This window comes from Poecile atricapillus, chromosome 3 (genome assembly GCF_030490865.1).
Source record: "Poecile atricapillus isolate bPoeAtr1 chromosome 3, bPoeAtr1.hap1, whole genome shotgun sequence".
Classification (NCBI taxonomy): Eukaryota; Metazoa; Chordata; class Aves; order Passeriformes; family Paridae; genus Poecile; species Poecile atricapillus.
The window spans coordinates 74319580-74336476 of NC_081251.1; the positions used below are offsets into that span (position 1 = coordinate 74319580).

General features: G+C 42.2%; 1 protein-coding gene across 5 annotated transcripts in view; it reads right to left on the reverse strand.

The window, feature by feature from the left end:
• Positions 1-14299, reverse strand: part of SMOC2 (SPARC related modular calcium binding 2) — a 150325-nt gene extending 136026 nt beyond the window's left edge. For 2 of the 5 annotated variants that reach the window (XM_058836237.1, XM_058836234.1), the window contains exon 1: positions 13645-14297. In XM_058836237.1, the coding sequence (XP_058692220.1) occupies positions 13645-13719 (75 nt within the window). In that variant the 5' untranslated portion in view covers positions 13720-14297. Of the gene's footprint in view, positions 1-13644 lie in introns of all 5 variants that reach the window. The other 3 variants (XM_058836233.1, XM_058836232.1, XM_058836235.1) reach the window with 3 other exon arrangements.
• Between the last annotated feature and the right edge of the window lie 2598 nt (positions 14300-16897).

Genomic DNA, 16897 nt, shown 5'->3' on the forward strand with positions numbered 1-16897 from the left:
GCAGAGATCTCTGGGCTAGAAAAATCTTAAAATCTTGATCAATGTGCTACCACTACAATGCAAGTGACCTGAACACTGAAGGACCAGCCCTCCATTTCATAGCATCATTCACAGCTTCAGGTTAATGGACACAAGGGAGTCCTGGCCACATTAACTGAAATAACAACACTGACTTATTTCACACAGTTGCTAAGACAGAGGCTGCCTGTTGAAAACACAAACTCCCTCATTCCATGTTTTCATGCTCAATCTGTAGGAGTTTTAACAGAGTGTGCAAGCATTTCTGGACAACATGGGAGGCTGTCAATTAAGGAAGCAGCAGGTAAGCAGCAGGAACCTCACCTGACATACTGCAATCAAGCTCGGGCATGATTCCAGGCCATGGGGGACAGCAGGACTGACTGAGAGGCATGAGCTTGGAAAAAGAGTGCACTGTGAAACCAACACACACTGAATGGGCTTGCCCAGCTAATGCAGTCAGAATGAATAACAGGTATTTCAGCAATCCCAGTTTCATGAACTTTTCTTAATGGCTGTGGTGATGAACCATACACACTAACAACCTCAGGTCTCATTTAACAGAGTTGTATGTGCAGATAGTCAGTGTCACTGAGGTAATAGGAATCATTTTGAGAATTTTTAAAAAATGTGTGCTTGTTATTTATAGTCCATTTTATTTATTACCCATTTTATTTTGAAACAACCATACTGGTTTTAAGGGGAAAAAAGAAACATAAAAAATTCTGAGACTCAAGCTTTTTTCTTCACACATTTTTGGCATGAGCACAGCTCCCCACTCTGTTGAGTTTAAGTGCTGTCTCTTCTAGGTTCTGCTCACTTCTATTTCAACTGAGCCAGTGCTTCCACCATGCTCAGGTATCTATCAGTGAATCTCTGTCTCCCAGAAGAGTCTTTGGAGCCTTCTTTGAGCATGTTGTTTAAGAGCAGCTGTGTCTTGGAAGAGATTGTGCCTTTGCAACAAAGACCAAAACTATCATATCCACACGGGAGAAAAAAAAAAAAGAATTGGTAGTCTTATAGTAGCACTTTTGGTGGATATGGGATTTATCGAATTCTTAGTAAGAGAGTGAGCTGTATTTGCCCTGAAAAGTGAATGACAGGAGTTTAACAAGCCTTATTTCATAATTAGTGGTTATTTCAGAAGACCTTTAGGTTCTGTAGTCACTTGCATTTGCCAACAACATGTAAGAAGGACAAATATGTCAACAGGGAAAGTTAACATAGTTCAAGAAAGTAAACACCATCCAGTAGCAATAAAGAGCAGGGAGAGAAGAGGCAAACCATCTCACTTCCCCTCACCCATGCTGCTTTGCCATTTGAATTGCCTTGCAGACACCTGGCACACATCACACAACTTTTTCATCAATACAGGACACAGAATGTGTGTGCATGACATGTGCAGCCCTCAGGCTACTTCATAGTCACGACAAATGAAAGGAAATTAGCTAATCAGCTCCAATTATACTTTGACAACAGCTCCTAAATCTCACTCTACTGAACAGCTTTCTATCAAAAACAGAAGCAGTAAGAAAATACTCACACAGTTTTAAAAGATGAACCTTTATTCAAGCAAGAAGCATCAGGTACGAGAAAGAGGAAGCATATAGTCCAGGCACACGTGCACACCTGCTTTGCTATTGTTGACAGCAGATAGCTGCAGGGCTCTTCCTGAGAGACATCCTGCATACCACAAAAGAGCTGGAGAGGATGAACTGTGACCCCCTTCAGCTTTGATAGACTTGTCATTTTTTTCAAACTTTTCCATCCATCACACACACTCTTTCTAATGTTTGTCTCAATTTTATGAAGATCCCTGGAGGGAATTTCATTGCATCCCTGACACTTCTTTAATTGCTGTCAGTTGGAAACAGTGAGTTTTTACATATGATTAGTCCTATTTGTAACTTCCTGACTTCATTGGAGAGGTCTGCTTGCTTCTTACTTCTGTTAAATGAGTGTGATTTCCTGACATGGTTGTAAAATGAATCTCACTTGGGAGTTTCCTCACCCCCAGGTGTGTTGAGAAGACTCAGGATAGCAGTTTTAAAGAAATAATTTACTTTTGTAACAAGGAAGGATACTGTGTGATATTTTGATTTCTGATGTCATAATAAGAAATGAAGGCAATAAAAGCTCTATTCTGTCATATTTAGAATGATAATCATGAGAGCTACTGAAATAAAATCAAATATTAACTGAGGCAGTTCCTGAAGTTACCTGATCTGAGATTTGAAGGGAGATGGTATTCTTTTTGCTTTTTTCAGTCTTTAGATTACACAAATTCATCAATTAAAAAACACAGCTGCCCTGTAGCACCTTCAACACAGTCAAAACCTAACAACTTCGAAATCTTGTCAAATGAAAACTAACACTAGACTTCTATGCATCATTCCCTTAGACCAAAACATATAAACAAAAAATAGCAGATCAAAGCAGTCAGATCAAATTGCATAAACTTCAGGGGAAAAATATCTGACGTTCTAGTTATTAACCCCAAGGGAACTTTGAGCTTTTATGGGGGTTCCAATCATTGCTGGAGAACAAAAGGAGGAAAAGGTTTGCATGGGAATGTATATAGTGTACCCCTGCGTAAACATATATGACTGACATGGGTCATCTTAAAGTAGAATAAATTCCCAGTCTAGGGAATTTATTGCAGCTGATGGATACAACATTCTGAAGCCACAGAAAGCCTATAGGAAAAAGTTCTGTGTTTCTTGATATTGCCTGACATCTCTCTGAGTTTGTCAAGAGAGACTTTGGACCAGGTTTCCTAGAGGCTTCTTTGTACTGCTGCTATAGAAAAAGAAAGGTGAATGTAGTAGCAAGAACAGTTCTCAGCTCTTTGGTCTGCACTCACTGAATGGAAGCATCTTTCATCCAAACCTATGTCCTCTTCTCCTTTGAAAGGTAAGGAAGGGCAGTGGGTAGAGAAAGCTTCCAGCTCCATCTGACCCAAGTGCAAAAATAGGAAGAGGCATCCAAACGTTCACGTTATTCTCTGTAGGAAAGATGAGGCTGCATTGATTCAGGGCTCTTTTTCTTTAGGAAATAGAGTTTTGCACCATGAAAGGAAACACATACCACAGCCTGAGAACCCCAGCTTAAGGGCAATGATAAGGTTGAAACACTAAGCTCTCACAAGTCAGGAAATACCAAGCAGATGACACTTGGCTCTCTGCACTATACAGAACACTTTGGCCAACAGCATGACAAGACCAGAGAATAGACAATTTTGCTGATCACTTCCTGTAATGTTGAATTGCTTGCTCCAATTTTTAACAAAAGGTAGAGTAGGATCGAACATATGTGGCAGGGGTGAGGGGGAGTACAAACACATGCATCTAGGAAAGTCTATACAAAATTAGCAGCTTGGATAATTTGCAGAGTGTAAAGAACCAGACTGACCAAAACTGCCTGATGAATTCCACTATTTGCATATCATCCATTTTGAATTTGTTGTTCAGTCTCGCCTGCCAGAAGGTGTCATTCAAGATTTATTTATTACTGAACTTGAAAACTGTGACAGACCAAGAAGGCCAACCAGGCATGAGCCTCTTTTGCCCAAAACACTGTACAAACACTAATAGCTTATAGTCTATGCACAGAAAAGGCATGTAAACACTGAAGATGTACTAAGGGAAGATCAACTGGATGGGGGACAGAATATTGGAGAAAAATCTACAGCAGCCAGAGAGAGCCCAGTCACAACTATGAGTCCCAAAGGATGTCAGTTTCCAGGTCCTCTGGGCTCACTCCCAGCAGCAGTGTTTCATCTAGCTCTTTGCTTTCACCTCAACACTGCATGTACTGTGAACCTGTGATTACCTCACCAGTCACTCTACCAAACCAGCAGCGCTGTGTCTGCTGAGCTTTAGTGAGTCTGTCACCAGCCACAAAGACGCAAAAATTAATCCCTATCAGCCATTTAGTCTTGGTGTCAGATCTGGCTCTGTCATCTAGTAGGAAATACCCTGACTCTCTCATTGCCATACACCTCTCCTGGTCTTGCAGCTAATGAACATAAACACTGACACTTCATAAGAGAAGTACTTGATACCCATTTTGCAGTCAGGAAAATTGCTGCACTAGTTACAGACAAGTAGACATTTGAGCTCTGCTTTTTGCCATTTTCCCTTCAGAGTGAAATCAATTATCCACGCATGAATGTTGCCTTGTAATTTTTTTGCAAATTGATGGAAGTCCACTATCAAGAAATGACAGAGCTTTTGCTCTGGGAGTTATTCAGCACCTGGAAAAGGGAAGCTTAGCAATTTACCAAATGAACACTTCTTTCGAAAGAAACTTTCCCTTTCTCTCAAAAATGTAATTTATGGAACCTTTCAAGGAGAAAACATGATGGAAAGATAAAACCTCCTGTTTAAAGTTCAGATTTGCAACTAAATCCACTTAGGCTGAAATCTATCAAAAATTTGGCATGCTTGGAAACTGCCGTCCCAGGAGGACATGGTCTGAAATACAATCCCATTAAATACAGTGTAAAAAATAAGTTGTCCACTTTGTTTTGTCTTGCTCACCAGAATTTATGTAATAAACGCTGCAAAAAGAAGCAGTATGGATACATGCAATGAAATTAATATGCCCTATGCTTTCTGCAGACTGAACCCCTCCTCATGTCTCACGGCCAAGAGTGTCTCATATGTTAGGCCATATATTCCCTCTTGTCCACAAGAGCCTGCTCTGAGTTCTCATGAATGCTAATTCGCGTTAATTAATGTCAAGCCATGCCATGTCATTAAAGACACTTTCTTTTTGCAGAACTCTTTTCTACCTTTCAACGGCTGGTGTCAGGACATTCTTTTCCACTTGAGATTTTTTCCACTTGAGATTTGAGTTCCGATCTGATGTGCAGCTGAGTGGCGAGTGCTGAAAACTCAGGGTGCCCATCTGCTCCCGTCCTCCCGCCCGGGCTAAAGCCACTGGGGAGGGGAAGAAGGGCTTCCCCTCCCTGCAGCCCTTCCCGGAGGAGACGGGGCAGAGCGCGCTGTTCTTGCTCTCCCTCCCGTGGTGGATCCCTGACGTGCCATGGGAGAAGAGAGGTGACCTCCCTGCCCCTGAGCACGCTGCGCAAGCGGGGCCACCGCTCTGTGTTTGCAAGGGAATGCACCGGGGAGAGAAAGGGAGAAATACCCGCATAGACCCTCCCATCTCTGTTTTTTATTTGGCGTCACTTAAATCTTTGATGGCTCTCTTCAAAAAATAACCCATCCAACACACCAGAGATAATTTACTAAACAAATAAACCTATGGTTAACTCAAAGTCTGATTTATTTTCTATGATGACAATCTTTTTAATTTCTGCACCCTCTTGTGGGGACAAAGGTATCTTTACAATATCTGGTACTCTCGAGCACATCGTAGCATATTTATTTCAGGACCAGGTTTCAGTTACTTGATTCGATTTCTTTGATAGAAATTTTTACTTTAAAAAGTGACATTTGCTACAGTGCCAGTTTTTCACTATAGACAACCCATCAGCCCACATGACAAATGTGACCTGGACTTGAGCAGTGTTATACATCATTATAGGTGAAAAAAGGTGATGCACAGTGACCACAGCATTAATAAATGTAATTTACAGAGCCTGGGTCAGTTTCACTGACACCCCTCTGTCTGCACTAAGCGACATGCACATGGAGGCTACAGTGAATGAGAGATGGTTAAAACACTGTGATTAAATGCAATAAATAATTCTTCACCTGTACAGACAAAGAAAAATAAATTAACTGAGACAACTGAACCAGAGACCATTGGTAAGCTGTATTTAAGATATCCTGTTTCTAAGAGAAAATCTCCTTTTAATTTTAAGACCATTGGGTTCACCTCACAGTCCCAAAGAGGAACCCAGTGTGTTTGGATGACCATAGAAAATCAGGCTGAAGACAAGTGCACTGAAACCAGCATGGCACACACGTATTAGCCTCACTGAGAAGAGACTCTCACATTTTAGTATCACCATCTTTCTGACATGCTGTCAATGCAATATTTCTACCTTGTATTCTTACAGCAGTGGCCCCAAATCCTAGATTCTACCATTCTCAGAAAGATGACACTGTGAAGAACAGCATCTTGCAAAGAAAAACATTTGGGAAGCAATTCTTTAATGGCATGATTTATGTCCCCAGCTCACACACTTTGTATTCTGTGACACTTCCAGACACATGGTCTGATTTAACAGTATTTCTGCACAAGTAGACACATTGCAGTTAAAATGTGGTTAAAATGGTTTGCATGTCTACTAAAATGGCACCCACTCTTCTCCCCATCCTTCAAAGTAGTAACGAGACTCAATGGCAGATTTTACTCAGACTGAACTCAACCATTCCTCCACTTTACTCCAGATAAGAGGAAGAAAAAGAGAATGGAACCGAGGAATTGCCTTCCCATCCTGACATCCAGAACACCTGCAATCTGCAGGTTTTCTCTGTTCTGCAGCTTGCTACATGGATCATAGTGAGTCCATCCTGAATACCAATAAAATTATTCTTTACCTGTTTCCTCTTTCATTTCAAAAAATATACTGATCTCTCCTGAGCTTTTACACTGCTCACTCACTGATAGTACCTTGTTTTAATTATGAACAAAGGTCAGAATATTAGTAATTGCATGTAAAAGGCAGCCCAAGTAAAAAAGACTGTGAGCACTTTATGGCAGCAAATTTATTCTAAAAATCTGCAAAATTCAGCATGAAGCCATGACTTAAAGAACATTCCAAAGTAAAGGAATTTTTCTTTATTTGCATGTAAGTACTCTTTGGTTGCTCTAGGACTCAGAGATTTATAGCATATGTATGACAGCTAATTAGTATACAGTTTAAAAATGGACACCTAAAAGACAAGAAAGTATATTATTGCATCCTCAAAACAAATTTAAGGCAACACAAAAGAAAAAATTTATCTTTACTCAGTGACTCAGAAGATGACACAACAAGCAGCCTAAAGTAAATGGAGGAAAAAAAGCTAGGTTTTGGATAGGTATGATGTAAACATTCTCGAGCAAGTTTTCTAGCAACCCACTGAGCAAGCCAGGGAGAGAGCTGGAAAGGATTGCCTTCAGGAAATGTTTTCTCTTTCTGTCCTGACCAGAATTCTAGGTTGCATTCTCTATTAGCCAGGATGTTTAACAGCTGATGAAACACTTAGTGGTCATTTTTAAAAGGTAATAAATTAGAGAGGGGAAAAAAAAATCACTGAAGGGCAGTTACTTTACTAGCTCATCAAAGCAATTTCTTCTGCAAGGACTGGCTAAAACTTCCATTTGGGAGACTGATTTCATGAGTTCTGCAGTAAGATGTGACACTCCATTAGCTTTGCTGCATGACAACCACTGATAATTTGGTAAAGCCATATTAAGCAGCCCTCTGATACTAAGTGTTATCACACCAATCTAAAAACTAGTCCATAAACTTCCCCACAACTGAAGCTTGTAACTTTGTATTCCATTTGCAGCCCTGCACTGCAGCAATGGCTGCAATTCAGACCAATTCCCTATGTATGTGGGGCAGCCAGGCAAAGACTGAAAAACTGCAGGAAAAAATGCAGGTATTTATGCTATACCTTCTCTTTAGTGCTTAGTTTATTTACTTATGGACAATATTGTGCTACATCTCGCTATCCCTCTTTTTCTTTTGGCATAAATTATTCCATGTGAGATCAGCATACTGCAAATTTTTTCTGAAGTATTTTCTCTTTCCAGGTTTGCCTCCAGTGTTGCACTGGAAAGCGTTTTATCTGCCACTGAAGAAAATATTAAGGCAGTGATTAGTAATTAGTAACCAGAAGTGGATAAAGAAATGTCAGCAGAAGCATGTCTTGTGAAAATACACAGGGCCATTGAGACCAAATGACTGGCATCATCAGAATTTTTCTGTAGAAGACAGTAGAGGGACAGAGAAGGCAGTATTCACAAAGTCAAAAACTACTCTGATGATATTAATTTGAAAGTAAGCATTACAAATTTTCATTGTGAAATGGCCTTCATTTTGAATCTATAATGTCAACACTTTAAAAATCTACCTCACAGCACAATATTGAATCAATCTGAAAATTAAGATGCATTTGGGTTTTGATTCTAAAGAAAACGCAAAAGTTTTGGAAATCCCTGAATCATTTGCAAGATGTAACCTCTTTTCACTCTGCAGATTGCTCAAGAATGTTTGAAATTGTTCAGATAAAAAATGTCACTCCTGAACCAAACTTGGACCTTCACATCTGCTCAAAAATAGGTCTTTGATTTCAACTCTTTCTTACTCAGTTTTTAATTTTCAGGCGCCTCTGCACTTCCTGGTCTCAGGCCTGACAGGAAATGAAATACCAAAATACCATGAAAATGGCTGTGCCTGTGGTGAGGCTGGTCTGGCTGAAGAAATGGAAACATGAGCAAAGCCCTGAGCAAGCCAGATCTTGAAAGGATCTGTAGCCTGTTTTCCAGACCAACAGGGTTCAGATAAGATTTGGATTGCAGCTAAACCTTTGGAGGCTTTTCAAAATGAACTAAACCTTGAGGTTTGCGCACTGTCAAGAAATAGAGCTGTTCCTCGAGGTATTCATAGGCAACAGGGGGCCAATGACAGCATCAAAAGTGGACACAATGTGCATGATCTACTTCTTTTTGTTTGCTCTGTCCTGCTCTTCCTGCTCCACTCACATTCATTTCTACTCCTCAATTCTAATTTTAAAAATCTTAGGGCATACAGTCAACCAGCCATCCTCATTAATATCTTACACATTATAAGGTGCAGTTCATGTTGGCTGCATGCACAAAAATTACTTCTGACCCCTGATCAAAAGTTTGCGGATTCTTTCAATATCAACTCCCACAGGTTTTGGTGTTGTTTCTTTAATAAGAAGTGTCTTGAGAGTTTATTGCAAGGAAGCATTGTTGAAAGTGTTTTATTTTCAGAGCTGATGTACCCTTGGTTGTATCAATGCCCATTTGCAGTAACAATGTTGTTAGGATCTGGAGCCACTTACAGTTTTATTTATGGTCTTGGTTTTTCAGTCACAATTAGAGTAACTTTTCCAAATGTTTTGGTTTGTAGGCGCCATCCAAATGGGTCCTTAACTTGGAAAGCTTTGATTGTGTTTAGTTTCCCTTTACTGAACTACCTTAGTGGTCCATTTTACATTGGTCAGTGCTGTGGAAGCTATCCAGCACACTAAATGGTATTGAATACTCACAAAGCATGTGCCAAGGGAGAAAAAGAAAACAGTTGCTCCCCAAAACATTCAGCTACTGATGAAACAAGCTATTAACAGGCAGAGGTGTTCATTTCGAGAAGCAATTCCAAGCAAACTTTCTCCCTTTGTAAGACCTATCGACTTTTTTGACTGTATTGAGAAAAGCACATGGTTCAGCAAGGCTTTGAAAGAATATTTTGTGGTATGTTGCAAGTCATCAAGATTTTAAAATAAGAAACACTTGTAGCCTATTGTTTGCAGAAGTACATCCACACACACACAACACTGCAATTGAGATAAAAGCAAAGTTGATGTTTTCAAAAATGCAGTATAAACAATGACAAAGTGTATTGGTAAGTGCAGTGATCATAAACTTACTTATTCGAGGAACAAAATGAGTTTTCTTCAAAGCACTGTGTTTCAAAACAAAAGTAGCTATATCCACAAGATACACATAATTTCCCTAATATAAGATGTCAACAAGGTTCAGATCTCCTCAGTTTCATATATCCACAAATAACGGGTGCACCTCACAGAGCAGAATGAAAATACAGCATTGCAAGAACATTCCAACAGTGTGTTACAAAAATTGCAGAGTGCTAGCTGGTTTTCTATAAACAAGGTAAAAGAAGAAGGCTACTTAAGATATTTTGTGGAATGTAAGAACGTTTTACATTAGTATTTGACACAAGGGGAGAAAAAACCAGGAACAGCCAAACTGGCTACAGTCCCTCCAGATCTCATGGGTTCTTATGAGATAGCTCTCAGCCTACCTTTCCATACTGAAAGCCATTGTTCTGTTGCCAATATTTGTTCATTTGAAATAACAATAACAATTATTATTGTTGTTAACAATACTAAAGAATATTCTCTCAATGATAAAGACCATTCTCCTCCTGCATGCATCCCTGAGGCTCAGTTAGCAATTAATAATTAGTATATTTCCCTTCACTTTGTCTGTTATTGCAATATGGTCCTACTCAGTAGACCAGGGTCCAGGAGCAACCTTAGCAAAGAGTAATTTTGGTGACAAGAAGAAGCCAAGACTTTGACAAACTCAAAGTAACTCTGGACTATCTCTAACCCAGCGAAAGCATAGAAAGGTGAAACTCTTAGACCCTGGTGCACGTCATGACTTCCCAATAAAGATTTGAGTATGCATCAGCCCGTCTCTCATGGTCCTTCTCCACCCTGGCACATAGGCAGGCAGTCAAGTAGGTTCTGTCTGGGTCCACAGTTTGGGCAGAGAGGGACAGATTACAACACTCACACTCACTTTAGATATAGCCATGAAGTCCAGGGGACCAGACTCTAGACAGACTGGAGCGTTTCAACCACCTGCTGACTATTCTGATGCATCTGCCTGCCAGAAATCATCCTAATAGATGCTATGTGGTAGGAGACCATATGCTCATCACTCCTTGCAAACCTGCAGTCACATAAGACTGTTAGACAATCAGAAATCTCTTGGAGATATTATTTGTGTGAAAACTCTGCTATTTATTGCTATTGGACTACTGCAAAGCTTCCAACATCTGAAAATCACACATTCACCTGTACTATAGACATGTGTGGTTGTTGTGGGTATTTCTGCCCAAGTGAAATGTAAAAATATGATTTCTAATTAAATGGGGAAACAAGTCTGTAAACTAGAGAAAGTCTTATCTGAAATTAGTACTTGTTCCATTCCTGGAGTTAGTGAGGACATAAAGTTAAAACAGCCCAGAGATCCATTTATAGAGATGAAAATCTTTAAGACAGATGTTGATATCTTCCCTCCCTGCCATGTCATCACCCAGTTTGTTGCTTAGAGCCCAGGCAAGGAAAAAACCTCTAATTCATGTGTTACCTTTTGAAAAAAGGTAGAGTGGCTTTTGCTAAAGGGAACTATAATTTTATTATCATGTCTCTGCCAAGGTTCATCTTATATCAGATTTACCACTGCAGTAAAGGAGACTGTGCCATTGATATTGTCACCATCTGGCAAGATGAGCATACCTGTGACAGTACCTGTGCCATCAGGGATGTGGATTCCCCCTCCATGATCACCCACGATTTTATGTTTTCATAAAACTCAGATCCATAGTGAAACATGCCCTGTTCCCATGAACTCTGGTTATTTATGAAAATTTCAGCCATTATCTGCTATTCATCAAGCCACAAATAAAATCTGCATCTGATGGGTGGCCAAAAGAATGGCCGTTCTCAGTCGCCACACAGTGGCACAGCAGGTGAAAAAAAGCCATAGATTTTCTTGGTCTTTCTACACAGCTTGGGTTTGTTGTTCCTTGCAATTATGCAGGTAGTATCCATGAATATTTGAGAAAGGTACATGTGGAAAGGGTTACATAGTCTGCGAACTACAAGCAAAATTACTACAGGAGTTAAGAATGATTAAGAGGCATGGTGTTTATTGCTATAATAGCACTTTTATTTTTATTGTTGCTTAAATAGATTAAGTAGAGAAATGGTAGAAATAAACCTGCCTCATTCAAATTTCAGCTTTGTGGGATGATGTAGAAAGTGTATGTGCACCAGTGCGTGTTTATTTCATTCCCATGGGTGTCTGCCTGTCCATAACCTGTTTTAGAGAAGGATTTCCAGTGTAGTCTAGTATTTGTATGGGTGAGCCTTTCCATAAGAAGAGCACAGGCAGCGGAAAAATTAGCATGAGCTCACTACCTACAGTCCTCTACTAATAAGGCTAGCTATGCCTACCAAAATGTTCAAATTCATTTCAGTCTGAAAGCCTGATGTTTTCAAAACCATTACCTTTTTCACAGCAGAGGCAGAGGGTGGGTATTCCACCAGGACTGACTTTTCTGCTCATGGTTCATAAAGATGCAGACTACTATGTAGTCTACTATTAATGCATACTGAAATGATGAAAGAAGGAACAGAATGACTTTAACATCACTCAGATAACAGTGAAGTCAAATACATTTGCATGAGTATATGATATTAATTTTTAAAGAGTGTGCCAAACTGCCCTTGGCCAGATTTTTCAATGTTTTTTTGAGGCAGACAACCCCTCACTAAATAAAAAATATATTCTGCAGTGATTTATATCTTAATATTTTAAATGGCTCTAACATAATTTAGGTTATGTATCGCTTAAAGATATTGTAACGGTCACAATCACTTTTACTTTACATTTGGACAAACTAAGGTTTGGCAGTATTTCCAAATTACTTCCACACTAATATTTAGAACTCTTTTTATGTACAGATAAAAAGAATATTACATGTGCAATCTTGTAAATTATACATACATTTGTTAAAGTGAACTTGAAAGTAGATTGCAATTTTAATCTGTTTACTAGAAGAATATGTATCACCTGAGAGTCTAACAGGGCTTCAAATGAAAGTCTTAAAACAGTAAAATTTGAGGATCACTTGACTTTATCTGATCCACACTTCAAAATGCCACACACAATAAAATTCATGGAGCAAACCCATTCCTTTAAGGTTTTCAATTAGCAGCTTCTAATCTATAAATCATTTAAGAGGGAAAAAAAAAAAAAAAAAAAAGTCAAACTTAGACAACAAGGCAAAACTTTTCCTGAAGAATTTCAGGTATGAACAGCTCAGCCATCCCCCACTGCCATTTCACCTTGAGCTGTCCCTATAGCACCTTACTCAAGAAGGGGGAAAAAAGGAGAAGGAAAAAAAAAGAGGAAAAAACTCAACTCTCGGGATTTTACAGAAGTTTTCTGAAAGACTTAAACAAAATAGGGTCTATTTAACTTTGCAGCTGCCTATAACTTTACCATAATAAACTCTAAGCACACAGCCTTCACCAAAACACTTAAAAACAGCTTGAAAGAGGTATTCGCTGCCCGTTATGTTTACTCAAGCACTTGTTTAAAAACACATTTAAGGAAAATGTTTTTATTTCTACAGATTGCATTAATTATAGCTTTGCAAACACTGCAAGCTCTGCAAGAAGACTGAACTGAGCTATTAGCTGCAAACCTCAGGTCTTGGCTAGAAAAGTGGTTATGGCTTATTTAGTAAGCCTAATGAATTGGCTCACCCATCGTTACGCGGACTTCCATGTATAGCACCATGGAGCCTGGAATAGCCAGAAAGGCTTGTTTCATGTCGCTTTATAATTAAAACAAAGTAGACTCGGTCAGCCCGAGTGGGTCCAGAAGCAGACCTCCCTGCAGCATTACTCGTGTGTCGGGCAAACAGAAGCGCTCGGGCGGGCATTAGCGCGGCACCGACGCTCTGCGGGGACCCGCAGCAAGGCTCTCCCCGGCGGTGCGGCTGCTCCCGGGGCGCTCGGGGGAGCTGCGGCCCGGCCGGGGCGGGGAGCAGCGCTCGGCCCGCCAGCCGCGGCCGCCCCTCGCCGCCCGGGGGCCGCACCGCCCGCTCAGGTGCGCCCGGGACCGGCTGGCGCTGCGGCGGGGTGGCCTTACCGTGAGGGCGGAGAGCTTCTGTGCCGGCACGGCGGGGAGCAGCTCCGGCAGCAGCAGCAGCAGCGGCACCCACATCCTGAGGCGGCGGCGGCGGGCGCGCAGCGGCTGCGGGCGGCGGAGGACGGGGACTCTCCTTGGGATGTCAGCCCCCCGGCCACCCGACGCCTGCTTTGGCTCCTTTTCAATCCCTCCGGCTGGGAGGTCCCAGCTCAGGTCCTCAGTTTTCTTTTTCCCCACCCCAGCCCTTAAAATTTGGGGACGCCTGTAAGTGCCGCCTCTCAGCTTTTCTCCCTCTCTCTGCGTCCCTCCCTCGCTCCTCGGGAGTCAGCCCCGGCTGGGAGATGCTCCCCCAGGCTCTCCTCTCCCGGAGCCCTCCCACTGCCGGGGGAATCTGCCGGACGCCGCCGCCTCCCCCGGGGCGCCGCGCCTGCTCCGCCTCGGGCGGGCTGCTGTCTAGCCCTGGGGATCCCTGTCTCTCCCTTCCAGCCCTGAGCCCTCTGTGGCAGGGGAAGCGGGAGGAAACGACTGGGACGGGAAGGGAGGACCCGCACCACGGCCGGGAGCACGCGGGAAGGCACTGCCGCGGCTGCGGAGGCTGGCGGTGTGCGACCTCTCCGAGCCGCTCTGCCCCTTTTCCTCTTATCCTTCCCCCTCCCCAGCCCGGCCTCCGCTTTCTCCTCCCAGACGCACAGATCCTCACCGATTAACCCTCCCCGGTGCTCCCGGGGGGACGCCGCTTGCTTCCCCCGCAGGGTTTATTCCTCCCTCACCCCCCACCACCGCCTCACTCGGAATCAACACGTACAAACACCGGCAGCCCCTGGCAGGCGGGGGAGGGCAGTCCCGACCTCCATCCGGAGTGCCCCGGCCCCGCATCCCGCCGGGCGGCTGCTGCTCCAGGGAGCAGGCTCTACCCTGAGCCCCTCGCTGAGCCGCGTGTGACAAAGCCCGAAAGGATGTCAGATGGAATGCTTGAAAAAATTGTCACTTGTGGGCTGGGAGTTGTGCTGCTTTGCAGCCTTCCTAAAGCCCTTCTGTGTCCCACTTAAGACACCTACTGCTGACTTTTCCAGATCCTACAACGTTCAGTGGATGCAGCCAGCAAAGTTGTTGCAGCATTGCCAGGTCTCAGTGAGCACCCACAGTCACAAGAATTTGAAAAGCTCCCTTTTCAAAAGGTTTTGTTTTATATGATGCAATTTTTAACAAAGTATTTGCTCACATTTATGTGTCAATGCCCTGTAATTTCTTCTGCACTTTTTAAACGGGGAAAAGAAAACAAAGCTATCATATTCCGTTTCCCAGGTTGGAGCATGTTTGAGGCGCTTCACTGCACCAGACCTCTGCTGCTCTCAAACTAGCAGCACCTCTCATAGTGATAGCAAGTTGCCAGTTGCTGCATTAGGCACTGCAGTACATTTTTCCAGCCTGGGCTTCATAGCCCTTTCCTCTCAGCTGGGTGAAACTTGGCAATGTTGATATGTCTGTCAGAGACAAAAGGATTTTTTTTTTTTTTCTTGTGACCAAGACTGGCCTCTTTCATACCACAAAGTTATTCACCACATGTACACAGCTCTGTTTCCCCATCTTTCTAGTCCTCTTCCATGCTCTCCTGGCCACCTCAGTTTGTTTCCCAGTTTTTGTCCATGTCCCCTTCATCACAATCCCGTGCCTGCTTTCCTTTCTCTTTCACCTTGCTCTTCGCATCTTGCAAGCCCCGCAGCTCCATTGCCTTCACTTCAATGCTGTGTGCCACACCACTGGCATGAAGCTGGGCAAAGGCAATTCATGGCCAGCCATCCCTTTGCTCTTGGTTTGTCTGTCAGGACGTGCCAAATGACACGGCAGTTTGGGTTTGACATTGCAGAAAAAAATACATTCTCAGAGTTGATGAGAAATATATCTAATAAAAGCAAACTGCAGGTTTTTGCGGGCTTAGAATTTAGTCGAATGTGAGTGGATTTACACGAATTTGACAATAGACAAAAGGCCAAAATTCTGCAGAAAGGCAAGTTTAGAGTCCAGAAACTGTTGACATTATCATTTTAAAATAAAGATGATTTGCCAAAATATACGCAATTATTTTCTCTACTATCATTTCCCCAGCTTTTTTATTTTCTCCAAAGAAATTGAAAATGCCATTTAAAATTTCTTCTTTCATTTTTTTTTGTCCACCCATCCTAGAAGATAATTCAGCCTAAGGCAGGTATTTTTAGAGGAAAATAAGAGACCAAGTGATAAAAACCCAGTAAGGTTTAAGCAATGGAATGTAGCATTGTATAAATGTAAAAGACAGAGTGATTTCAACAGGCAGAGCTTCCAACACCATGTGGCAAGATGCCTACCTGCCTCCAAGAACTTCCAGTCTGATTAGACAGGGGCTATGAAAAGGGAAAGAAAAGTTTTTCCTTGATATAGCCAGGGAAAGATTTTGAGAAAGTTGCATCAGTACTCCTTACAGATGCTGACCTTTCATTTAAAAAGGAGACAGCTTTCCAGAAGGACTCATAGGTCCATCCACAGCCATCCCCTCCACATAGATGCACTGAAGGAAAACTTAGTTTTACATTACTTCTAGTAGTTTGTCAGTGTTGGGTTTATCCTGAGCTCAGCCCTCACCCCCCACAACTAGATATATTTTGGGTTGTGTTGGAGTCAGTTGCCACCTAATACCAGGAGGGTGCCCACACTGGATCTCTGCTTGTACACAAGTCTCCTGAAGTCCTACACTTCCATTCGCACAATGAGACCCAGGTATTCTCCTCCTGCCCTGAGTCTTCTGAGAGGTGTTGAGGAAAGCAGCTTGTATTGCTCAGATGAGGGAACCTCATGGAGCATCCTATATAGTTCAACAGCAGTGGATCCAAACATACAGGAAATACACAGCAGAATTTAATGAGTGCTTTCATTTTATGCTTCTAATTGGGTCAGAAAAAGCAAAAGGGAATTATCTTGCTGCTATAGAATTGTTCAGGCTGCTCTAGAATACTGTGGATGGCTGCCCATCCTGCATTAAACTCAACAGGATTGTTCCAATAAAGATCTTGGAAATTCTAATTGGGAGAAAGGAAGACTTATCTGTCTCTTGACTATCAAGACCAGAGAAAGTAAATCCTCTTAGTTTACAATATAGCACTGTGGGATGGACTGCTAGGTCCAAACTGAGTTACTTGGCGGGGGTATGTAAGCATTCAGGAGTCTGCTTATCAGGATCAGGTGTTGTTTGGCAGAGGATAATGCAATGCTGAGAAAG